Here is a 26,557-nt window from a genome sequence, read left to right as displayed (position 1 = left end):
ATGGTTGATACATCTTGTCATGTGTCTGACACTATAACAAAAAGATTTTTTTAAATGTCCAAAGCCACAACATAGACTAATTAATCAGAATTTCTGGATATGGAGCCAGGGCATTAGTATTGCTAGAAGCTACTTTCAAATGAGTTTACTAGCAGCTAAAGCTTAGTCAATGGTATAAACAGGGCCTTACTCTTTTTTCTCTCGTGATAAGAAATGTGGAAGTAAACTTGCATTGGTTTAGCTGTTCAAAGATGTCATAAGGATACCAGCTTCCATCCTCCTGCTCAACCCTTTTCAGCAGGTTGACTCTATGACCATTTGCTTGTCACAACATGGCTGCAACTGCTCCAGGCATCTCAATCACATCCCAGGTACCATCTTTTTCTGTAGAAGTCTCCAACACATTCCCACACACATCACTGGGAAGAACTGGGCCACATGACCATCCTTACATGTAGGGAGGCTGGAAAACCATCATCTGACAAAGGGGAATGGGATAGCCATGATTGGCCTGGAGAAATTCTGAGTCCTTTCCCCTAGGCTGGACATATTGCTTCTATAATATATATATATATATATATATATATATAAAACAGTTTTTCTTACCATAAGGCATTAATCGAAAAGGTTATTGGGTCAGGAATCATCAAGTCCGGTGAGAAGAAGCAGATCTCTTAGGGTCAAAAACACAGTCAAGGAAGGGTAAGGATTGACTATGCATTGAAGGAAATAAACTCACAAGGATCAAGCCCCTTACTGTCTCCAGGCACTTTTGTACCTGCTACCTTGTTCAGTATTCACAACAATCCTATAAACAAGGTATATGATCAAGCCACCCAAAATGGCTGTTCTCTTGCTCTCTGTACATCCCCTGCTTGACCAGTCCCTGCTTCACCTACACGCTACTCACTTGACTGACCTTCCCTTTTAATCACAGAGCTTGATCAATAAATGCCTACATACTTGCCCTCAGCTCCAGCTAGTGATTGCTCTAATCTTTAGATCAGAATATCTCCACAGTGATAGCTTATCAAAGGGGTATTGAGGGGCATGCTCCTCTGCTGATTTCCTTGGTAACTGATGAGCCAATCTGATGTCAATACTCCCTATAACTGGTAACCTCCCTCTCCCCACCCCCAGTAACAAAGACTGCTCCCATGTGCTGCCTGCTGCCTGCCACACACGGTGGGGATGTCACTCCAGAACCTCACTTCAGATGTAGGCTCACCCTTTCATTAAACTGCTGATGTCTCTGTGGCTGATTCCAGGCTCCATCTTTGGTCATAAGGCTGGGCAAGTACAGGGCTTGCAGGTCTGTGGGGTGCAGCCCAACACTAGGTAACTGGCATTACCTCTACATCAAGCATGAGGGACTCATAGAAGAGGGGTGAGGTGGCTTATTCAGGGTCCTGTTGAGTGGCTTCATACTGCATTACACCTGTGTCATGGGTAAAAGTTCCTTCTCTGGCTTACCAAGATCACTGTCTGAAACATAAATGGGGCAAGAAAAAGAGGTCCATTATTTCCTCAGCACCATGCTAGGCATTTTCCACATCAGGAAGGAGGCATATTTTGATTCTGGCCACTTCTCTGATCATGGGATCTTATGAAAGAGGTAGGAGCACCCAGGTGGCCAGAGCAGAACTTACCCTATGTTGTAGCTGTTATCAGTCTGCACACTCAGGTCATATATGTTATTTTGGATCCCACTAACTTACGCAGGATAGTTTGAGACCTAACACTAATCCTTGGGGGTCTGTGAGGTTTGGTAATGCTGCCATTCTCAGAGTTGGCTGCCATGTGGCCAGTATTGCCAGCAGTTTTGGCTTCTTTATCTTACAGAAGGTATCTGATGTCCATTTGTCCACCTGTTAGCCCAGCTCAGATTCTGCTGGGAAATCAATAGGACCTTTCTCGTGCCCTCAACTTCCCTCCAGGCTTTGAATAGTGTGCCATCCATGGAGGTAGATGTTCTTCTTGAATTATGTTAAATTTGGTCACGGTAACATTTTGCTCACCACCAGGATCTTGTGAAGCCATCTCCCATCCGTCTTGCATCATCCTCCTGTAAAGTTAGAGCCTCCTCCAATATATCTCCTTTCCTTAAACCCTTGGTGTTCCCTTCTTAAATGTGGAAAATATGTGTTTGTAGCTCATTTACTCTTTTGGACCAGAGTTCTTTTGGGTTTGGCATGCATTGAAGAACATGGATGCGGATGGAGCATTCTGTCATTAGCACCTCTCAGGAGCTAAGCCTTTTGATGTTCAAAAAACATACTAATACATTTTATTTCACTTATTCATTTATGCCCTACAAAATTGGCAAAAGAAGCTAAAGCAGTTGGAAAGCTAAATAATATATGTTGTCTGAGCATCAGTTAAAGCAGGGTGCAGAAAGGAATACAATGGTAGAAACCAAACACTAACCTTTAAACCAGGAACTGCCAGCTAAACGGGCAGAAGCCATTTCTTACTCACTTGCCTTGTAACATTGTGTTCTTCTTCTGTAAGTTTATTGGCGTGGCAAAAGGTCACTGATAGACTGTGGTAGAGCTAGTAAAAGCAGTCTCAGGAGGAGATAATTTATCTACATCTCTGTTAGAGACTAGAGGAAGCCTTTTACTCACTGCCTCAAATGTGAAAGAAGAGATGTAATCTGATACTTATTGGATACATATCATATCAAATGAGAGATACAGTGACGTGACTGTATACAGCAGCCTGACTGTGGACAAATTTTTTTGTGTCCTCTCGTACTAAAACTGAGGGCAGGTCTCCACATTTTCTGCTTGGACTTTTGAAGAAGTTCAGCAATGAAAGAGAGAGATATCTTCATTAAAGGGCTAAGAACTGTCTGCAAATTACATGTGTATGTAAATTCTGATTGCTTAGTATTAATCTGAGTGGAAAATAACGGACTATGCTGAAACCAACCCCTTTTGATTGATGTCTGATTCTTAGAGCCTGAACCTTTCATCCATTGACTTGTAAAAGAAACTATACAATTTTTTTTAAGGATAAGTGAAGGAAAAGAGAACCCCTCTAGAACTTAGACAAACTTCCAATAAAATAATCTAGCATTGTTGAGTGTAGGATAGAAGTCAAGGGGGAGGGAAGTCAATAGTCAATATTCTACGGCTGTAGTGTAAAATTGTAAACTGTGCCCTCTTGTATGTAAGCAAAGCTTTTCCCCCTTGTTTTCTGAATACAAGGCATGTTCATATAGTGGGTTCTTCTTTTTTTCTCTTTCCTTTCCCCTGTTGATTTTGGTGATCATTTGAACATTAACTAATAATACACAGGGTGTTTTGAAAAAGCCTCTCCCAAAATCTAAGGCAAGCCAACTTTCCTCACTAGGTGGAAATAGTCGTGTTTCTGGTGAGAAACCTGGGATCAGATTTTCCTCCCCCTGCCCCATGGCCAACCATGAATAGATATTGTAACTGAAAACTAGGACAAAAAAAATCATATATATATATATATGCTTAAGTTTAAAGAATACTAGAAATTAAATGTTTTAAGTTAAAAAAAAAACTAGGAAAAATCAAAATATGTCAATACCCTCAGCAAAAAAATATAGAAAGACCATATTGAACATAAAAACGGGCACTGGATCAATGTGAACATGTTCAAGTGCTCAGGTTTTGGCAGAACTTCTGTGGTTGTGGAATAGTTTCTTTTTAAAAGGTTATGAAATGGTAACTAATAATTTTCTTGCTGCTAAACAGTCGATGTTAACTACAATGTGTGAGAGGAATAGTTGTACTGCCAAATGTTTAGACGTAAACTTTAAAAACAGTGGGTTCTTGCATTGTAGCAAATCAGAATCATGATATTGTAAAAAAGAGGGTCTATTTTGAGACAGGATTTGTCCATTAAAGATAGGAATGGTAATGATCGTGGATATTCATTGTGCTGGCAAGTTATCTGAGGGACCAGAGAAAGATGTTCAGTGAGCAATGCAAGCTCAAACTTTTACCCAGCCCAAATTTTCCACTTTCTTTTCTTCATGGGTCTCTTCTGAAGGACAGAATAAATTGGCCCCTTTCCTAAATCTCCTTAGACAGGAAGAACCTTAGGAGAGAACTTACCAAGAGCCAATAGGTAGGACACATATTGAGAAAGCCTTAAGTAGGAAGTTCATGATATATTTACAGCATGCAGCCAGACTTGGGGAGATTTTACACTGATCTTGCTTGCCAGGAATTTGAAATGCTCTTAGGATAGTTAAACTGGTCTGAATTAGAGGCAACAGGGGACCTTTGAAGGGCCACTGTTTTGTATGCCCTGGGCAAATGAGTACTGTGTTATAAATGGCCTTGATTTGCAGTACTGGAGGAGACAACCAGACATTAAGAACTATAAAGGAAGGTAATCATGACGTTTGAAAGAAATGTTACCATGAGTTTATATATTTTCCTGAAGTGCCAGGGTCTGGTGTCTCCAACCACCTAGATGATCTGCTTCTCACTGAAATGAAAATTACTGGTTTCTAAATCCACCCCCCAAAGATATATGTCCTGGTCTCTGAATGTTGTTTTTTATATAGTTCAGAGCTCCTGGTAGAGAAATTTTTCTATAACTGGCAAATGAGAAAGACATTTAGGAGCCAGTTTTTGATGGGAAATTATCCAAATTGGATGGAGAAAGAGTTCTGTCTTACCTTGTGGCTTTGGCCTATTAGTGGATGAGATCCACAATAATCTTACTGGCAAATTACTAAAATTGCAAAACAATGAGATGGATGCAGCCTCAAAGAAATTTTTTGAAAAAGTGGCTGCCAGGGCACAACTTTTAGCAAACACTGTATTTCATACAAAGTTTAGAGCACAGGGGCAAGAGAAGGAACTCTAAAATAAAGATGACACTCTCGCCACTGACATCCTAATTATTAAAAAACTGGATCCAAGACAGTAGGAGACATCCCTGTGGGTGAGGTGAGCTGACCTACTGACAAAGTAAAAATCCTGTTTTCCCTTGTGGGTGCCCTGAAGATAAATGAGTCACAGAACCACCCTAACAATGTTCTAAGTGGCTATCTGACAGGTTAGCCAGCCTGGAGGTAGGTGCATGGGGACACAAAGGGACCATGGAGAAGGGTCCTGAGCATGAGCCCAGGGTGTCCTGGCAGCTGTGTTCACCCTTGTTCAATCCTCCCGTGAGTGTGAGGAATTGGCTCTGCCCACCCCTGGGCAGTGTTTACATCGGGCCACTACCCACTTACCAAGGCAGAAAGTTCTTGCAGCTGTGGAGAGTGATGGCAGGTTATCACGCTGCACTCCCAGCAACAGAAGTAGCCACCTCAGGGTCCACAGTTGGCGTTTTCCTCAAAGCGCTCTTCAGAGACAAGTCCAGGATCTCTGACCCCAAGAGTGGATCATGATCTGATTGGAAAAATGACCTTCCACCGTTCCTACTAACCCCAAGCACTGGAGAGTGGAATGGTCTCCCCATTTGCAAGCTCCAGACCCTCACTAACTCTTACTTGTGGGTAAATGACTTAGAATTGCAAGCATTTAGCTTCTCAATAGTCATGCCCCTTATTGTGTCGCTTCCCACATCACGAATCTCTTGGTGAATAGAACAAAGGGGTGTGTTTAGATGATGGAGTGCAGGTAACAGTCTAGCCAATGTATGGTCTGCACCCCGAGGTATGTTCGTAATTTTGCCATGCTCAACATTTGGGGGCCCAATAGATGGCCTGAGCTTTTCTTTTTCAAATCATAAGTTGGGAAGCAGCAGAACTCCTTTATGGACCGGACTTAAACACAGAAAATGAACTTCATTGGGAAGAACCCTCAAAGAAATGTTTTCTCAAAATTAAATTTTTTTTCCTCTAGTACAAACCTGTGCATTGGGTGTAAATCCCTCATTTAAAAGAGTGAGTGCAGCACAGTTTTTCCAAGCCCAAGCAATAAAACGTCTTCAGTTACTCGAGAAAGTAAAAAAAAAAAAAAAAAAAAAAAAGCTAACAGAAGTATTACAGACAAAATAAAAAATATTCAAAAGCATTTCAAATACCAATTAAGAGTTTCAAATGGAATATTTTATTCACATGTTAGTTGTCTTTTTAACATGTACACACACACTGACACATTCTGATTGGTCTGCGTGGAACAAGGGTTGTCTAGATAGCTTAATGGAAAATGAAAAATTAAAAATATATTAATTTTTCATTGTTATAGACAAGTACATCCACATCACTTACAAAGCTATTACTGATTCAGTCCAAGGAAGCAGAGTGTCAGAGGAGGAGGAAACTCTTGGGTAAAGTCAACAGTGACATAACTGAGATCTCAACATGAGAAAGCTGACAAAACATGGATGTTTGCTGGGAAATTTTTCTTTGCAAAAGATGGAGAAAAGTCTGTCAAGGGGCCGTAAATAACAGAAGGTGGTGAACATTGGTAGTCAATTCTCACAGTATTGTGCAGGGGCATCAAGAAAACTGCTTAGTCCTTCTCTGGGACCAGTTTCAGAACTTTTCCAATCGCAATGGTCTTACCCTCATCTCTTAAAGTAAAACGACCCATCTGAGGGAAATCTTTGAATGTCTCAAGGCAGATAGTTCCTGCTGTCCTTAACCGGGCAATGCACACTTGATCTTGTTTCACAAATCGGGGCCGGGTCTTACTCTTTTCTCCTGACTTTTTGTCTACCAAGGAGATTAAGGCGGTTATCTCAACTTCCTCAATGCAAGTATGAATGTGCAGCACCGCATTATAACCTGGGCAGATGATGGACTTGTGCTCAATAATCACAATCTGAACATCGAAAGTGCGTCCAGAATGGCAAAGATTATTAGGATCACAGAGAATGAATCCTGGAAGAATCTCTTCTTCTTCAATTCCCTTCAGTCTGATTTTCAGGTTTTCACCTGGGGCTACATAATCAGTCTCAGCATCATCAGAAAGTATTCCCAGAACTTCCACATTGTGCTTGTTTGGCATCATCACAAGCTGCTGGCCTTTAAAAATGGATCCTGATTCCAGCTTGCCCAGGACCACAGTGCCCATATCCTTGTACTTATCCACAATTGGCAGTCTAATGGGTCCATCAACTGATCTGTTGAAGTTTGGCATATTATCCAGATATGGAATGAATGGTAATCCAGTGTACCAAGGGCAGAAATCAGATTGCTCTTTAATATTTGCCCCGGTCAGCCCTGAGCAGGGCATAAAGTGAATGTCCTTTTTGGGACTGAAGCCGACTTTTTTCAGAAAGGGCACTAGCTTTTCTTTACATTCTTCGTATCTCTCGCTGCTCCAATTGACTGTGGGGTCGTCCATCTTATTAATAAGCACTATTAAATATTTCACCCCTGCTGTTTTGGCCAACATTGCATGTTCTCTCGTCTGTCCACCTTTTTCAAATCCAGTTTCAAACTCTCCTTTCCTGGCAGAGATTACCAGCACAGCCAGATCAGCTTGAGAAGCACCACCAATCATATTTGGGACAAAACTCTTGTGGCCAGGGGCATCTAGAATTGTGAAGTGTTTCTTTTCTGTTTCAAAATAGGCACGACCCACTTCGACTGTCTTACCCTTGTCTCGTTCTTCCTGATTTGTATCTAAGGCCCAGGACAAATACCAAGTTTCTCGGTTTTTCTCTTTCGCTTCTCTCTCGTATTTCTCAAGTGTCCTTTTGTCAACCATTCCTGTCAGAAACATTATCTGTCCTCCAATGGTTGACTTGCCAGCATCTACATGCCCAATGAATACCACATTGACGTGTTCTTTTTTCGGAGCACCCGAGGGCACGACCACAGATTTCGATTTTCTGATTTCCTCTTTCTCCATCATCTCCTGGCCACTTTCTTCTGGGGGGCCCGAATCTCCCAAGGAACCACCCCCCGGCTCAGCGTCACTGATTTCTTTATCGTGCTCCCATGACTCTTCTAAGACCATCTGCACCTCTCCATTTTCTACAACAGGTTCCGAAAGTTCCATGGTAACGGCTGAATTGGAACCTTCACGCCACACTAACTGTTCCTCTTTGGAATGTTCCACAGGTGCCCCCCGTCCCAGCCTTTTACCTGGAGGGTCGCCGGCGCCGGTGCAGGTTTCATCCATGCTGGTGATGTCCGCCGGGGGGGTCTGCGGCTGGACCGGGCCCCGCAGGAAGGACGGCACGAACTCGGCGGCGTGGACGTTAGGCACGAAGGGTTTGGCGTTGACGTTGAGCTGCCAGCTGAAGGCCGAGCTGAGGGGCTCGACCTGGGCCTCGGCCGCCGCCGCCGCCGCCGCCGCCGCCGCCGCCGCCGAGGAGGAGGCTCCGTCCCCGCTTGGGGCCAGAGCCGGGGCTTCCATGTCCACCTGGTCCCAGCAGTCGGGAGCCGAGTCGCTGCTGCTGCCGCTGCCCGGATCCATGGTCCTCAGCTCTGATGGGTGCGGGGAGGGAGCGGGCTCCGCGGGCCGGAGAGAGCGGGCAGGGCCGCCGGGGGAGCGGGGCGCGGGGCGGGGGCGGGGGAGGCAGCGAGAGCGGAGGGCTCGGTGGGGAGCGACAGGGACCTCAGCGGCGGCCGGAGGCAGCCCGATCCCGACACTGCATTCGCAACTGCGGCGGCGGCAGCAGATATGGCGGCTCAGCCTCTCCTGTTGTGTGTGAGCGGATCTCCTCCCCCAAACCCCAACCACTTCCGACTCCTCCGCCGCCGACCCAGCGCCGGGCGGGGATTGACCCCTCGCTGCCATCCGTATGCTCGGCCTCCTGCCTTCTCGGTCCTGGCTCCAGTCCCAAAGGCTCTTTTATTTTTTCCCCCTTTCAACGACAATGTCCATTCATTTTTGTTCACGCGCTCCGGGAGAGCCATGGGACCACGATGCAATGGTTAAACCTGAACAGGCACACACACCTGATTGCCAATTCGACTCAGAGATTCCAGTGAAAATCCCTGTTGAACCCATGGAGGTGGGCTCTGGGTGAACTTTTTACCCAGCAACCCAGCAACCAGAGGAAGGGATTCGTGATCAGGGAGGCACTCTTGAAATCCACGAAGATGTAGATGAACCTCGGAAATGCAACTTTAGATCAGTCATTAAACCCAAAACCCAGAGTCCTTGGGATTTTCCCTGCCGTAAACCTGTAACTTTTCCTGATGGCTTCTACGGTGTAAGGATGGGATTATAACTCCTTTTCACGTTAAGCACTCCGGCTGTCTGCATAGAAGGAATTCCCAAGGAGAACTTTGTCCCAGGGAAGCTGCGTGACCTTACAGAGTTTGTGCAGATGCCTGGACAATGGCTAGCCTGTGGATGGCAGACACAGGCCCAAGACTCAGATCTCTTGTATTCTTCCAACCAAGTATATTCTAGTGTACCTGTCCCACTCACCAGCACCTCCCCAGAGTACACCCTAGGCCCACAGGCTTACCTCTCTCATTCTGGGGGCCTGGAACCTTACACGCTTATGGTACTCGGTTTGCTCTAAGAATCGACATCCTGTTGGAATCTTCCTCAGTTAGCCATAATGACAGGGGTTGTGAGTATCAGCCTAATTAAACCGATTAAGACCTCTGATATGGACAAGGTCCTTAAGACCCTAAGTAATAGAATCTCATACTTAGAAAGTATTTGTAATATTTGAGCCAAAATCTAGAAGAGCTAGTTTGTAAGTTATCTTAATTTAGATCAAACCGAAATAGGAAAAAAAAAAAAGATCCTGGGAAAACACAATTTGCTCCTACAAGATGAAGTCAGAGAGTTGGATATTAAATCCAACAACAAACCAAAATATAAAAATTAGTAACTGATTTATAACTTAAGAATTTTGTTTTCCACACTGTGGTGGAAAAAAAGTGTTCTATGTCTAACATACTTAGATCCTTGGTGGTTTCAGTCTGGGGCTGCCACTATTTTACTAGCTCTGTGCTGTTTCCAAGCCATGAGCTGTCAAACCCCTTCATTCTTTTTGCCTGGGGTAATGGCTTAATTATTTGCTGTCACATAAAGAGAATGTGCACACCTTTTCACAGTGAATAAGAAGAACTGAGGGTAAATGTGCAGAGACCCTTGATCATACTCCACAAATGTGCTGGAGCCTTTCTTGGGCATTCTGTGAACCTCAGATAGACTTACTAAAATGTCTCTGGGAGAACTTTCTGTCAAAGTTTAGGCAGCTGTGTTTACATCAAGTTAGTAATAACAATGAAGCAGGAAAGACCAGGGATGTTTCCTGGGTCATTTGCATTGATCATGAGAATATTAGCATGACTGCTAGTTAGTAATATCTCTGTTAGAGAACAGAGGATGCCTCACTTTTAGAACCTTAAAGAGAAATAAGAAATGATGAGTGGATGTTTTCATAAGACATCATCCTTGGGGCTTAGGGGGAGGCAGATACACCCAAGAGAGAGAAACACTGACCAGGCTAAATACACAGAGACACACCTTGGACAACATTCTTTTGGTTTCTGTGATGGGGTGATTGTCTCCAATTTATCTGCCTAACTTTGAAAGAGTTCATCAGTAAATGAGAGAATTCTCCCCATTAAAGGCTTTTAAAAAAGAAAGTGTAGGCAACATCTGGCCATGGCTTATTTAAATCATTTTCCCCTTAAAAATTTTAAATTGCAAAATATAACACAAACACAGAAAATTGCGTGAAGCAAAATTATAGCTTATTGACTTAGAAGGAAAACCCACTGTAACCACCACCCAAATCAATAATTAGAAATTAGCTAGCCAATTCAGAAGGACTCTCTGTACCCTGTCCAATCACAACCTGCTCCCTCCATCCTTAAATGTAACCACTAACCTGACATTTATGGTAATCACCTTCATGATTTTCTGTACAGTTTTATTGCACAAAGGTATATTCAAACACTACAGTTCAATTTTTATCTACATTTTTAAGTACTTCTTTTAGGTCTCTCTTAATCTACAAGTTTCCAACCTATCCTTCATTTTTTAATGTCATTTATTTATTGAAGAAGGTGGATGATGTGACTTGTAGAGTTTTCTACATTCTTGACTTTACTGATTGTGTCCCTATGGTATAGTTTAGAACATTCTTTTTTTTTTTTTTTTCTCTGTATTTCCTGTATATCAATAATTGGATCTATGATCTTGACCAGATGTAGGTGCAATTTTTTAGCAAGAATACTTCAAGGGAGATTTTGAGTACTTCCATAAAGAGTCACATAATGTCAGGTTGTGACTCCTTTTACATTTAGCAGAAGTTAATGATCATGTAGAAACATTATATCATTAGCAGTTGCCAAATTGTGAAATTGTATTTATCATTCTTCCTTTCTTCATCAATTGGAATACTCTCTTGAAACAGTTTCCTTTCATCAACAATTTTGTTACTTTGAGATACAAATTATAAAGGAAAGACAGGAAAGTGCTTCATGATTCATTGTTATTGGAGTGTTTTCAGAATAATGATTTAGTTGCCTATGATCCTTCACAGGTGACAAATAAGGATATTGCAAAAAAAATAATTATGGATTATTGAGTTTAGATATTTCATGTATTTTAAACAATGTTTCTTACTATATTTTTTGAAGTTAAGATGGTTCATTATTGGCTATTGGAAACCTCTTCAAGTTGGATTTAGAATGATTTTGAGACTATACAAGTAGTCTTTGATGGTTCATTTATTATCTGATAAGACAAAATGTACTAGATCAATTTTATACATTTATGCCAAACCAGGAACACTGGTTCTTAATGGTAAAAGAGGATGATAAAATTTTAGAAAATATAATAATTACTCATTTGTTTTATCCCACCTACCCACATAGTAGTCTCAGTACTGTACCACCAGTGTGATTAGAAAACACAGATTTTTTTTTCATTCGCTCACCATATTCTCTACCAGTATGTCATAGTTGAACTGCATTTATCTGATAAAAAACTCACTTTTTGTTGAGTGCTTCCTAGGTGCAGGTCATGTTTCAATAACTTTCTGTGGGTTTTCTTATTTCTTCTTCCCCACCATTCTGTGAAGAAGGTAATCTTACCATTCTATTATCCAGACAAGAAATGGATATTTAGAGAAGCTGAGTGAGTTATCTAAGGTCATGTAACTAGTTAAGTAGTGAACTTGGTGTTCCAACACAGACAGTATGATTCTAAGGCCATACTGGCTTGTAACATCTTGTAACATCTCATTGTATACTATGGAAGGAATTGGGAGATTTGGCAGATTTAAATTACAAATAGGAGAAGAGAGTAAAGCCTTAGATTATCTGGAGAGAATAGAAATATAGAAGATTCTAAGAGAGAAAGGGCAATTCAGTGGAATTCATTTATAAAGATGTATATTTTCTTCCTGAAGTAGGAGATAACCCTGTGGCAATTGTGAGAAAGGATTGCAATAAGGAAAAAAAAATGAAATGTGAGAACATTTAAAAAGAATTTTAGGGTGTGGGAGAAGTGTCTGACTTGGGAGTGTAAAATTATTTTCTTAAGAATTTCAATAAACAGAAGCAGTTTATCCTGCAAAACAGAAAACTCCCAGTTTTTGAGACTCCCCTCTTTCCCTGGGATACAAGTAGCATCATTAGGCAGCTTACAGCACAAGCAGAATTTTAAGTTTCATCCAGGTTTCAGGAATAGTAGTGCCAAGTGGACTGAAAAGAGAACAGGAAAATGTCAAGGGACTAGTGAACACAGGGTTAAGAAGACTGTGTTGGATTTTGCCTTACATTGATTTGTTCTCTCAGCATATCTTCTAGCTCCATTCATAAATATACCTCTCTAAACCGAAGAGGCTGGAAAGCTTAAGCCTGCATTTCCTAGAGTTTTTGCTAGTAGGGTTCCAGATGCATTTTACCTTCTGTCAATCTGATGCACCCTGATCAGATTTATTTTAGAGCCAATTCAAGTGTAGAGAGATGTGGAGTAAGACAGAAGTGATCTGGTGTTCTGAATGTAGCTGGGGAAGTATCTTCCTTGAGCTAACAATTCTGATGGAATTTCTTCCTTACAGGAAAGCAATTAAGGCACTCTATGCCTAAAGCCAGCAGTTGCACTGGAAGTAGCCTGATTTCCCCACTCAACTGTGGCAAAAGTGGCAGCTCACCTTGGGGGCCAATTCTGCTGAATGACTATGATAATCATTCTGAGAGGCCATGAATACACCTGTATCTCCAGGTCCGAGAAGGACAGTATTTATATGCCCCTAACTCCCCAAATCAACCCCTGTGCTCACTAACATAGAATGCTTTCTTTTAACAGCAACTAAACATTGACAAGTACAAGTACCAAAAGGCTGGGGTTTGAATTCAAGGCTTCCCATTTCTATTACCTTTGTTTAATATCCTTAATTACTCTGTGCCTCAGTTTCCTTATCTGATAAACAGAGATGAATCCACATTCACATATATACCCTGGAGTATGAAGGGACACAGTAACTGGAGATGTAAGATACTTGAGTGGCTTCATCATTACTAAGACAACACCAATATGGTAAAGTGAGGGACAACGATCTGAATCATGTATGAAACACCTAATAGCCAAGCCTTGGAGAATGCATAAAGAAAATAGCCTAATTTTGAGGTTAAATGTGGAAAAATGTATCTCCATCCTAAGGCAGTCCTAATGCTTCCAATACCCACGTCACACACTGGGAAATTACTCATCCAACGTTTCCAATTCTAGATGAGGATAAAATTACAAAAACCAAATCAGAAAGTATATTCCTGTTATTTTCAGACTAATTTATATACAATTATTATGGGGAATATGAAGAACTCTGAAAACAGGAATTATTAGTCACTCGGCCTTCTTCATTTTCCACCAGTATGCACAACTGCTACAATAAAATTTAGTGAAGCACACAAATAAAATGATAATTATGTGACATGGTGGAGATGTTAGCTAAAGCTACAGTGGTAATCATACTGCAATATATAAAAGTATCTAAACACATTGTCCAATTTAAATAATCATACAACACAAAATGTTGATTATATCTCAAATAAAAATGAAAAATAAAACTTGGTGAAGCACTGTCAGCTAGAACTGAGCTGCCTGATAGCCCAGTGCTGGAGGAGCCCACTCAAAAAGTAGTCTTATTTGGGTGTAAAAGGTCAAAAACTATCTCTAAATTTTAACAAAGTGGCCAACCGGTTCCTGCGTATGTCCTGGCAATTCCCATGTAGAGATGGCTGTGATCTCCCAGAGCAGTGGGATGAGTTGAAGGGATTGTCTAACTCCCTTACCTCTAATCTAAGACGTCTCAAGAAGCAGCCTGTATTCAAGAAATCCTGGGGACAAATGTTTTACTCATCCCAGACGCTGAATGCTTCAGAATGTCCCAGTGATTTTCTGTGGAGCTCATTTTTGTGGAGATTTTGCCCCTTAGAAATCAGAAAATTGAAGTCTGGGGAAAAGGAGGCTGGTCAGCATAGGGTCATTGATGTGACCAGGACACACAAAGTCTCAGCCCTAAACATGCACAGTCATGATGGGAAAAACCGCTGAGAGGAAGGAGCCAAGTGAAGACACTCGGTGATTCACTGATAAACGGCTTCCATCGGAGAGCCAGTCGGACGAGGAGGAGGAGATGTGTCAGGGAAAGACAAGGTCTGAGCCCCGTACGCTTCCAGGAAGTAGAGCAACAGCAGACGATGGCACCCATGAGCACGGAGAAGACAGTGTGAGGGAGAATTAGTAGTCATGTGGGGAAACGAATTTCGTAAGCCGAAAGATAATCAAATCCATGAGCTTAGTTGAATCACTTGTCCTTTAGGTAAAGTACAAAGATCCAGTGAAGGAGAGCGAGCGTTAATTCTTCTGTCTCCAGATGCAGTGTTACGTGAATAACACCAGAGACAGCAGAGGGGTAATGTCAGTTTCCAGCATCTGGTGGAGCGACGGGCACAGTAATAGAACGCAGTTTAACAAAACGGTGAAGTGTGATGTCAAGACACTTTGCCCAGATCTTTGACGTACTTCCAGCACGCAGGGACTGAGCGCCTGCTTGGCACTGGCCCCTCGTGGCAGCAGGTTCCGATTATGAGTCTGCATCACGTGGGGACAAAAGGAGCGTCAGTAAGAATAATAACTAAAACGGATGTAAGCACATCAACTGTGAATACACGTTGGGTCCAGAGTGGCTCGAAAGGAACAAAGACCTCACGGTCACTGTTGCTAAATGCTAGGAAACGGATTCATTATTGTGAAACTGGGTAGGCAGAGGCAAATAATGAAACAATTATCCTGTGTGTGGCACACGAACTAAAACATTGGTTACCAAATAATGGATGAGGGAAGTTTCTCCTCCAAGAAGGATTCCATCGAATAAACGAAGAAGAGTGGAGAGGATGAGAATCTCTCTTTTTAAATCTTCAAATGACACAAGCGCTCTGGGCAATGAGCACCAATATCTGCTCGCCTTTCAGAAAGAGGGACAACCGTACAGCATTCCCCTCCCGACGGGCTAATGCGACACTGCCTCTGAGACATTCTTGCCAAATTATGGCGACTGAATCAGAAGAGGACTAGATCTAAATCCCAGTTGACAGGAAAGGCTGCGGGGAGAAGACCCTGTAAAGTTACAGAATAGAATAATGAAATCAGAGTTTCTGGATATAGCACCAGTATTAGTATTTGTAAAAGTTAACTTCAAATGAGTTAAGTGAAAGTTTAGAACCAAAGGTTATAACAAAATAGAGCCTTACCATTTCCCCCCCTTGCGACAAGAAGTCTGGAAGCACCCGTTCTCTGATTCAGCTGCTCCGGGATGCCACGGACACCACAGCTTCCATCCACCCCCTCCACTCTTCAGCAGGTTAAGGTGATAACCTCATGCAGTCACACAGGCGTCCCTGCAGGAGCTCCAGGCATCTCTGCCCCATTCCGAGTACCAGCATCCCGTGTCCCACATCCGTCCTTCTTGTTAAGAAATGGCATATACCGCAGAAGCCCCCAACGCATCCCCATACATCTCATTGGGCAGAACTGGGTCCTAGGGCCCCCTTTAGCTGCAGTGCAGTCTGGAGCCATCATTATCAAACAAAGGGGAATGGGATGGCCGTGAGTGGATGGGAGAAGTCCCAACTCCCACCCAGGGGCTGAACTCACTACTTCTTTCAACAAAGTCAGTTTTTCTTACCATCGGGCATGGATAGGAAGGGCCACTGGGTCAGAAACCAACAAATCCCGTGAGAAAGCAGGATCAGAGCTCCTAGGGTCAAAAACCAGTTAATGGCACCGACTGAACATGCACTGAAGGGGGTAAATGCACAGGATTGAGTCACAGACTCCACCCAAGCACTTTCACACCTGCGGTCTTGTTCACTCCTCACAACGATGCTATAATCCCGGTAACTGGCATTATCTCCATGTCATGCCTGAGGGACCAGAGACTGCTAGAGGCGGGGGGCAGGTGACTAGTTCGAATTCTGATTAGCCAGTGGTGGCACAGTGAAATTACTTTGCCCACATGCCAGGGCTTATAACAGCCACTTCCCTGGTTTACCCAGATCACCGTGTGAAGTATTAACAGGAGAAGCAAAAGAAGTCCAGTGTTTGCTGAGCACTGTGTTGGGCACATTCCAATCTAGAAAGGGAGCCTATTTTGATTCTGGCTCTACTCTGAAGGCAGAGGATGCTGACAGAGTTAGGGCTCCCCTAGCAGCTCAGGGCTGATCCTGCCCCACACCGTCCATGCTGCGCACCAGGGTCACAGGTGAAAACTAGAATCACAGAAAATCAACTTGTGCGCTGACGAAGGCATGCAGGACCTAACTCAGGAGGGTGAGGCTTGATGGTGTGACCATCGACAGAGGTGCTGCCACGCCTATCCCATGGCCAGCAGGTCTGGTCATCTAGTCACAAGGAAGGAGCCTGGTATACGTTTGTCCCATGAGCACCTGCAGAGTCCAGCTCGGGTCCTGCCGGAACATCGAGGACAGTTCCTGAAAGCCTTTCTTATGCCCCAGACCTCCATTTCATGCCAGGAGATGGCCGTTCCTACCAGCAAATAGCTGTTCTTTTTCCTGTCTCCTTTGCTCCCCTGCTGTATCTGACCCAGTGCCAGAAACTTGTGACCCAATTCCCCTCTGTCCTTAATCTCCACCCTGTAATACTTGGGTCTCGTGAGCTGTAGATCCTGCCAACTGAACTCTCTCTAGCCCCTAGTTAAGTACATGCACGTGCCTCAGCACCATTTGTAGACTGATGAGTTCTTGTTCTGTGAGTCGGTTCTGGAGACCGTGGGAAGAAGGGGAGATTCCCGTCCAGATGAAAAACACGCAGGATCTAGTCTCTGGGGGTTTTTAAAATATACCATTACCTTCCAGTCGAGGTTTTCATAGATCATGAGAACATCCACGGAGAGACATCATAACACTGCAGACTCACCAGCTGACATGTGACATTACATCCTTCCTCTGAAAACCTGTTGTGGACTTACCGAACTCTCCCTGGGAAACCAGGGCACCGCACTCTAAGGTGGAACCACTCCTGCTCACAGTAGATACTGTAGGTAAGTAAGGACAAGGAAGCAGCACAGACAGCAGGCGGTCCCTGCTTTATGAATTCTACTCGATCTTGTTGCTAGCTCCGTGCTTGCCTAATAGCTGTAAAATCTGTTCTGCAAGAGAGGAAGCAAAGGCTTCAGACACTGAAATGAGAAGGAGCTCGTGGAGAGGCTGGGTGCTATCGCCGTCAATCTCCTTGGGTGTTTATCTAAAAGGGGTGACACAAAGGGAGAGAAATGGTGAACCGGTTGTGTCCACAGAGAGTGAGTCTGGAAAAACCTCTGCTTTGTTTGTTTGTTTGTTTGTTTTGTCATCTTCCTCACCTGAGACGGCCGAGTTTCTTTGATGAGGGTCAGAGAGGCGTATACCATTTCTCTGCTCTGATGTTGAAGTAATTCGTCACTGAGAGAAGAGAGTTCACCCTTAGAGGTCTGAGTCATCAGTGTACATAATTTCTTATTTCACTTCATCCAATCCTGAGTAGAAAACAAATGGTCTGTGGTGAAAAACCCTTTTAATTCTCTTTTGTCTCATAGAATTCAGAACATTCTCACCCGCTCATTGATTGAAACATCATGTCTATTACTTGGCAGGCTTGTAGGAGAATCTCAATGTTCCCCTAAAATACCGGAGATGTGGCTGAAAATGCATACAGGGAATTGTGCACATGACTACAGTGGGCTGTGAAAAGCTGCTTCTACATTCTCCTTACCAACCCAAAAGAAAATGGAAACCTTGTTATTTGTATGCTTTAAAGTGTCATTAAGACAAGATGGCCAGCCCGGCAAACATCTGTTGAGTTGAATAATACATACATAAAAGGCCAAGCATTGTCTGATCCCACCTATAGGAGATGTCTAGACTAGGCAAATTTATAGAGACAGAGAGTAGATTAGAGGACACCAGACACTGGGTGGAAGAGAGAACAGGGGTGTTACTGTTCAATGTAAACAGAGTTTCTGTGCTTATCAATGAAAAGCTTTGGGAAAGAGAGGTGATTTTTGTGCATTACTGTGAATCTAATTCATTCCACAGAATTGTACATGGTTGTACATTTGAACATGGTCCAAATGGTAAACTTCATTCTCTGTCTGTCTGTCTCTCTCTCTACACACACATACACACACACACACACACACACACACACACACACACACACACCACAATAAATTGATTCAAAAATTCTTAGTGCTCTTCGATCAGGAGGCAGAAGAGTCTCCTGGGGGCAGATGCAGCGTGTAGAAGAGCGACCAAGTCCGTCTCTGGATAATGACTGTAGAGCCCCAGTGGACTGACCAGTACACAGCAAGGGCTCTCCAGATATTAGCCGCCCCTAAACTATGGTCTGTCCTTTTCCCTTCTAAGCAGAAGTCACATGTGTCTCAGAGGTCTCAGGAACAAACTCTATGCACCCGTCAGCCCTCTTCTTGCCCTTGCCCCCGCTCTTTCTCCTCTCCTCCCTCTATTTTGCTGCTTTTAATATGCTGTGACACTCAAATGTTGAGGGTTTTTTTAATTTTTAATTTTTTTTTATTTGAGGGGGGTAATTAGGTCTGTTGATTGATTGATTGATTGATTGATTGCTTTTTAGAGGCGGTACCGGGGATTGAACACAGGACCTCATGCATGCTAAGCATGTGCTCTAACACTTGAGCTATACCTCCTCAAATGCTGAGTTCTTAATGTCAGTGAGTGTATTTTTTAGTTTTCCGATTTTTAGTGTTTGCACTTGTTTGATTTTTAAGTTCCAGTTTTCTGATGAGACCTCAGTTATGTCATCCATATTCTGGAACATGTTAGTCATAGTTATTTCTCTGCCCATGTCTGATAATTCCAATATTGGGGTCTTCTGGGTGTTTTCTTCTCTCTTCTTTTCATAACCTGTTTTGATAGGTCTGGTGGTTGATCTAAATGGCAGACATGAGGAAGAGGACATAGCTCAGTGGCAGAGTGCTCGCTCAGCCCGCTCAAGGTCCTGGATTCAGTCCCCAGTACTTCCACTAAAAATAAACAAATAAATGGACCTAAGTACATCCTCCCTAAAAAAAATACATAAATACCTAAAAAGTTAAAAATTAACAACAAACAAATGTCCGACATTGTTGAAAACAGAGCTGCCTCTCTGCAGGATGCTCTTCCCTCCGGAGAAGTTTCACCCCCTCTCTGGCAGCAGCTAGTGTGGGGCGGCCACAACAATCCAGTCAGGAGCTGAGGTGATTTGAGGACGCTTCAGGCTTTATCGGGCGTGGGTAACCCCTGGTTTCCCTCCTCCTGAGTGACAGGTCTCCAGGGGTCCCAACTCGCAGTCTGGGATGTGTACTGGGGATGAGCATTTGGGTGAGTTCTGCACTCAGGGTTGTACCCTAATACACCGTGGGACTCCTGAGGAAACTGCTGAGACTTGGGCCAGCTGTCTCCTCATCTTCTGAGTCTCAGATCCTATGCGGTTTAGGTACAAACAAATGCCTCAAGGAAGAAACCCACCCAAGGGAGGTCTCCCTTCTGCCTGCCCTTCTTCTTCTCCCTGAGATCGTGACTGCTCAGTATTGTCTGGTTTGAAAGTCTGACTGCAGCAGTTTTCCCAGCCCTATGAATTTTCCTGGAAGCAAATGTCTTCCCTGCTTCTTCATGGGTGTTTTGCCCATAGAATGTTGGGCTCCCACCCAGGGCAGTTTAGGATTCAGCAAGTTCCCTGAGGGGAAAAAGCAGCCCAAGACTGTGGGATTCCCCTTAGTGAGGTTCCCTTCTCCCCAGAACTTTCTGCCCTGATGTGCTGGACACAAAAGTCATCCTCTGGTGCCTACACGCAGACTTTTTTTTTCTTTCCCCAGATTTTTAATTTTTGTCTGTGATGTATTAGAACTGTAACAAGCCCTTTCATCATGGCCATGGCTGGAAGCGGAAATGATCCACACATGATTTTTAAATCTGTTGCTTAAAGTTGAATATGCAGACCTGGCTCTAAAGTATGTTCCAAAAGATTAGTAATATCAGAGGCTTGTCCTATCGAGCTGAAGCTGCTTCTGGGTAGATGGGGACTGTCTTATATCCTTCCCCATAGTCTGGAAATCAGGAACTGTGCTAAAACGTAAGGCTGAATTTTCAAAAGCATGATGTCATCATGTTACAGTACTTCCAGCCATCTTAGGATTCTCTAGACACATAGAATTTAAGATATGAACTGTCATTTTATTTTAAAAAATATATTCAAAAACTAGTGGCTTGGAACTTTACGAATTTGATAAAAACAAAACAAAACAAAACAAAACAATTGAACACCCATAAAGCTACAAACTCAGGGAAATGAGTGAACTCCAAATAGGATAAACCCAGAGTAATTTTGATAAGGCACAAGATTCTTGAATTACTGAAAGCTTAAGACAAAAGAAAAAGAAAACAATCGAGAAATGAAAGACACAGAAATGACATGTTCTTTATCAGGGAAAACCAATTCCAGGGACAGCAGATTTTCCATCTTAAGCCACGGAGCACAAAAGGAAGCGCCATGCCATTTCTTCAATCTCCGTTTGTTTTGGTGGTTGTACAATGTGCTGAATTAATAGACATATGCATAATGAAATGATAACCACAATCAAGTTAATTAACATATGCATCACCTCACTAATTACCGTTTTTGTTTGTGTGGTGACAACACAGAAGCTCTGCTATCCTTGCAAATGTCAAGTATCCAATACACTATTATTAAGTGTAGTCACCATGCTGTACATTAGATTCCCAGAGCTTATTTATTTTATAACTGAGAGATTGTGCCCTTTGAAATCAAAATGAAACTCTAAGAGATAGTCAGGGAAACCAGAGAAAGGTGAACATGAAACACAAGAATGAGAATCAGAGGAAAGAAGAAAAATAAAAAAGCTGAAAGTGTAGACTTAAGTCCTAACAGAGGAATATTTACTTTTTTAAAATTAAAGTATAGTCAGTTTACAATGCTGTGTTAATTTCCGATGTGCAGCATAGTGATTCAGTTATATATACACATATCTATGTGTATAGTCCTTTTCATTTTCTTTTTCATTGTAGGCTATTAGTAGGTGTTGGATATAGTTCCCTGTGCTATACAGTAGGACCTTGCTGTTTATCTATTTTATATATATATATATATATCTGCAAATCCCAAACTCCCAATTTATCTCTCCACACACCCCTTATCCCTCCTAGTAACCACAAGTTTGTCTTCTATGTTTGTGAGTCTGTATCTGAATGTAAATAAGTTAATTTGTCTCATTTTAAGAGAGATATTTACTTTAAGTATACATTTTCTAAGTAAACCAATTAGAGGCAGACATGAACAGAAATGATGAAAGAAAAGTGACCTGAATATACTCAGTCTACACGAAAAGCATTTCAAAAACAACTACACCGGTAGATTTAAAGTAGGTTGATGGGGAAAATATACATCATGCTTACATTAATTATTTAAGAAACAGAAGTGGCTGTATCAGTATCAGAGAACGTGTACTTCCGATCAGAAAGATTACTGGGCACAGATGGCATGTTACATGAGGTATCGGTCGGAGAGATCCAGCAAGAAGTCATAGGAACCCTAAGTGTGTAGGCAGCCAGAACCAGTCGCTACACTACATGAAACAAAAGCTGATAGGGCTGAAAGGAATAACAGCCAAGCCCAGTATTATCATTGGGAACTTCAACACTCTACTGTCAGGAATTGATAACATATTTTCTCATTGGATTGCAAAGCAGAACTCAACTGTACACTGAATTCCCAAGATGGATCCCTAGCAAGTGCTTCATCAATGTTAAAGGATTAATATTTAAAAGGACAAACGAACCAAGTTTTGCCAGTTGTATTATTCTGCAAAATATTCACCAGCACACCCTGAACTGATTTCCCCAGCAGAACGGCTGTATGTCCCTGCTGAACTCAAGCACATCCACGTGACTTACCTTGGTCTATGGCATATGCCATCCAAATGGAAAGTCACACACAGTAGGTCACATTATATCTTTTACAGGTATTGATATGACAGAAACATTTAATCCAAGCCTTCCACAAAATATTGTGTAATGTGTTCTGTTACCTCCAAGCAAAAACTTTAAAAGCTAGTCATATCTTCAATGAAAGCTGCATCCTGAAATAAATAGGGTATGGGTTAGAGCCATAGCCAACTCATGCGAGAAACAGAAACAGAGAAGAACTGAATAAATAGCAAATGAGATAGGTCTAAGTGATGTTTATTGTACTCAGCACCTGCACTCAGATAACAGACTTCAGATTCTGATAAATGTGAAGTAGGTGGTAAGGGACAGGGTGCCTGCTGAGAGTAACTATTAAGCTCAGGGGATGTATAAAGAAAAGAAGTTTTAATCAACTCAGTTCTAAGAGGACGCTGAGGAATTACTGTGTGCAATTACTGAGTCTCTTAGGACAAGGCAGGACCAGCAGAGCAAGCTTACGTCTGAAAACACTTTCTGTCCAGCACTGTCTACCCAAAAGTAAACAGCTGTAAAACTGAGCTGTGTTTGAAATCTCAGAGGTGCAGGTGGTGGTGGTGGTGGTGGTCAAACACCCCTCACTTTTAGCAGAGACCCCAGTGGCTTCCACCCTGTGAGTCAGGATGACCAAACCAGAAGTAAATCAGCTCCCATTTCAGCCTGACTTTGCATCATGTAGCTGTGTGCAAATGATGAAACACATTCAACCAGGTGGCAATGGAGATGTCACTGAGCAAACTTGGGAAGACAGCTCACTTACGTGAACAGTTATATCCTTAAAAGCATATATTAGAAAAAAGAGAAGAAGACATGGAGCTGGCCAACATATACGTGAAAAGTTACTCAACATCATTAATCATTAGGGAAATTCAAGTCAAACCCACAAAGCCATCTCATCTGCCACCTGTCAGAATGGCTATTATCAAAGCGCCAAGAAAGAACAAGTGTTGGTGAAAATGTGGAGAAAAGGGAACCCCTGTGAGCTGTTGGTGGGAATGTAAGCAGGCACAGCCAAGTTGGGAAAAGCGTATGGCAGTTGTTCCAAAACTGAAAAGGGAACCGCTCCAGAATCCAGCAATTCCAATTCTGGGTATTTATCTGAAGAAAATGAAAACACTACTTCAGAACGATATCTGCACCTCCACGTTTATCGCAGTGTTTTTACAACAGCCAAGTTATGCAAGCAGCCTGTGTTCATCGATGGATAAAGGATTAAGAATAGTGGTGTACCTATCTATATACAGTGGGATATTACTACGTCACAAAGAAGGAAATCTGCCGTCTGGGGCAACATGAATGCACCTCAATGGCATTATGCTGAGGAAAATATGTCAGACAGAGAATGACAAATACCATATCATCTCACCTAATATGTGAATTTCAAAACAAAACAACACGAAAACAAACAAAAAACCAAACAGGTAGATACAGAGAACAGATTGGTGATTGCCAGAGAAGTCAAAAGGTATAAACTTCCAATTACAAAATAAACGTCGTGGGGATGTAATGTACAGTATGGTGACTAGAGTTAATGGTACCGCATTGCATACAGTCGTCCCCCCTTATCCTCAGTTTCATTCCCTTTAGTGTCAGTTACCGCTATCAATTGCAGTCTAAAAATTCTACGTGGAAAATTCCAGAAATAAACAAATTGTACCTTTTTAATTCTGCGCCATTCTGAGTAGCGTGTTGAAATCTCCTGCTGTCCTGCTCTGTCCCACCTGAAAATGAATCACTCCTTCGTCCAGCACATCCCTCCCATTAATCACCCTGTAGTACAGCCATCTGGGTTATCAGATCCACTGGGGCGGCTTTGCAGTGCTTGTGTTCCAGGAAGCGTTATTTTACTTAATTATGGGCCCAAAGTGCAAGCGGAGTGATGCTGGCAATTTGGATATTCTCTTACTGTGCCTAATTGATAAGTTAAACTTTATCATGGGTACTTATGTAAAGAAAAATCATAGTACATATAGAGGTTAGTACTCTCTGTGGATTCAGGCATCCATTGGGGGTCGAGTGTATTTGAAAGTTGCTAAGAGAGCAAACCTTAAAAGTCCTCAGCACAAAAGCACCAGTTTTGTAACTGTGAATGGTGACACATGTTAAGTAGACTGATCGTGGTGATCGTTCTGTAATATACACAAATATCAAATCATCATGTTTTACACCTGAAACTAATATAATGCTGTATGTGAGTTATAGCTCAAGAAATATAATACATTTTAGAAAAGAAAAAAGACAAGAAGAATAGCAGAAAAAGCGCTAAGCATCCCCCTCAACAAGTTAAAAAATAGCAAGATAACACAGAGAAATACAAAGGATCAGTAAAGATAAAAGCCAAAATAATGAAGCATACAACAGAGCATTTTAACACAGTGTATCCCTGGTCCTTTTAATAGTCGGTAAGAAGAGAGACTTATAAAGAAAAATGAGTAAAGGCACAAATTAGTAATACCAGGAGTCAAATAGAGTGACATCACTAGAGACCTTTATGCAAATAAACTTGAAATTTAAGAGGAGGAGGACACACAGTAAAATACAACTTAATCAACCGGAGAGAAGATGACATTTGAAAAACATGGTTTGAACTAAAAATATGAAGTGAATGAAATTAAAACTTTCCACAAAGGGATCTCTAAGCCCAGACAGCTTCAAAAATGAGTTCTGTCAATATTTAAATAAGAGATAATTCCAGTATTACACAAAATATTCAGAGAATAGGGAAACAGGCTATACTACATTTTCGTGTTTTATGAAGCATAGCATTGGTATCCAAACTGGTCAGGACACTTTGAGAAGGTTAAATTGCAAACCACCTTGTCTCATAAACATGGATGAAAATATCGCAAGCAAATACTTGTAAAAAAAAAAAAAAAGAAAGAAAAAGACCAGCAACATAGAGAAAACACAGCATACAATTACCAATTAGAACATAAGTCAATGTAATTCTTCACCCTAACAGACGGAAGGGCAAGGCAAACTAAACGCGATCTCCTCAGTGGATGCAGAAATATATGTTGTTAAGTCATCATTCACTCATGACGGAACACCTTCAGAAACAGAGATATAGAAGAGACTCTCTAAAGGTTTGTCGATATAATTTTAGAATGAACAGGGTCCTTCGAGGCATGTTGCATAGCAAAATTCATGAAAGGAAAAAGTGATATATTTCAGTGCAAGACGGAATAGAGATTCAGCCGGCTAAATCTATGTAAAGGGAAACTCAAAAGGCCAAGTTTCAAGAAGTGTCTGCTCTCCATGTCACAGGCAATGGGCTGATTTCCTAATAAGAATGGTGTTTTATTGACTCATTTTTGAAAAACGGCACAAAGGCTTCTCTACTGCTTGTCATAACACCAGCCGCTGTAACAGGTAAACTCCCAAATCGTAGTGGTCTTGCACTACGGAAATGTTTCCCGCCCGTGTAAATTCCAAATGAAGGCAGGTTTAGGAGACAGGCTCTGCTTTTGGAAAAAAATTCAGGACCCAGACTGACAGAAGGAGCTCTGCCACCTTCAGCACTGGCTACGTCGGTCACTCGGGTACAAGCATTTTGCCAGCAGATGAGGGAAGAAAGAAAAGAGGAGGCTCTCACGGGAGGCTTGTAGGAGTCATGCTGGTCTATGTTGTACCTCACTCAGGTCCTCTTTCCCTTGGCCAGGACTCAGCCCACAGGCCACAGTTCGGTGCTGGAAGGCTGGGAACCTTCCAGCAGGAAAAGGAAACGGGTTTGGAGAACAGCTAGTCAGTCTCTGCTATTGGTCTGACAAATACTTTCACAGGAGGGAAGATACACAGTGGCTTTAACGTGTTTTAAAACCCCCCAGCCTTGCTCATAAGAAGAGAAACGTGTATTTTAACTACAACGAGGTATCGTGGTTTATCAAGTTGCCCCATACACAAATGTTTGAGATGCACGATTGCGGCGAGGTTGTGCGGGAACAGAAATGCTCCTGCATTGTTAGAGGGGGTGTGAACTGATATAAGACCTAGAGAGGGAAATTTAGCAGCATCTGGCAACGTGCTGTGTGCATTTGCTCTTCGATCCCGAAATCCTACTTCTATGAATTTATCCACTGGATATACTTGCCCGTGTGTGGAATGATGTCCCATATAAGCTTATTCAAGGCAGTATCATCGGGGATTGGA

The 26,557-nt window shown here is 42.4% G+C and overlaps 1 protein-coding gene across 1 annotated transcript; it reads right to left on the bottom strand.

Moving 5' to 3' along the window:
• Positions 1-6,024: 6,024 nt before the first annotated feature.
• GSPT2 (G1 to S phase transition 2) lies at positions 6,025-8,629 on the bottom strand. The gene has a single exon (XM_006192394.2). It carries the CDS (start codon positions 8,367-8,369, stop codon positions 6,453-6,455), a length of 1,917 nt encoding a protein of 638 aa, XP_006192456.2. The 5' UTR covers positions 8,370-8,629; the 3' UTR covers positions 6,025-6,452.
• Between the last annotated feature and the right edge of the window lie 17,928 nt (positions 8,630-26,557).

The sequence above is a fragment of the Camelus ferus genome, chromosome X (assembly GCF_009834535.1).
Source record: "Camelus ferus isolate YT-003-E chromosome X, BCGSAC_Cfer_1.0, whole genome shotgun sequence".
NCBI lineage: Eukaryota > Metazoa > Chordata > Mammalia > Artiodactyla > Camelidae > Camelus > Camelus ferus.
This window is presented reverse-complemented; position numbering and strand designations above follow the sequence as displayed.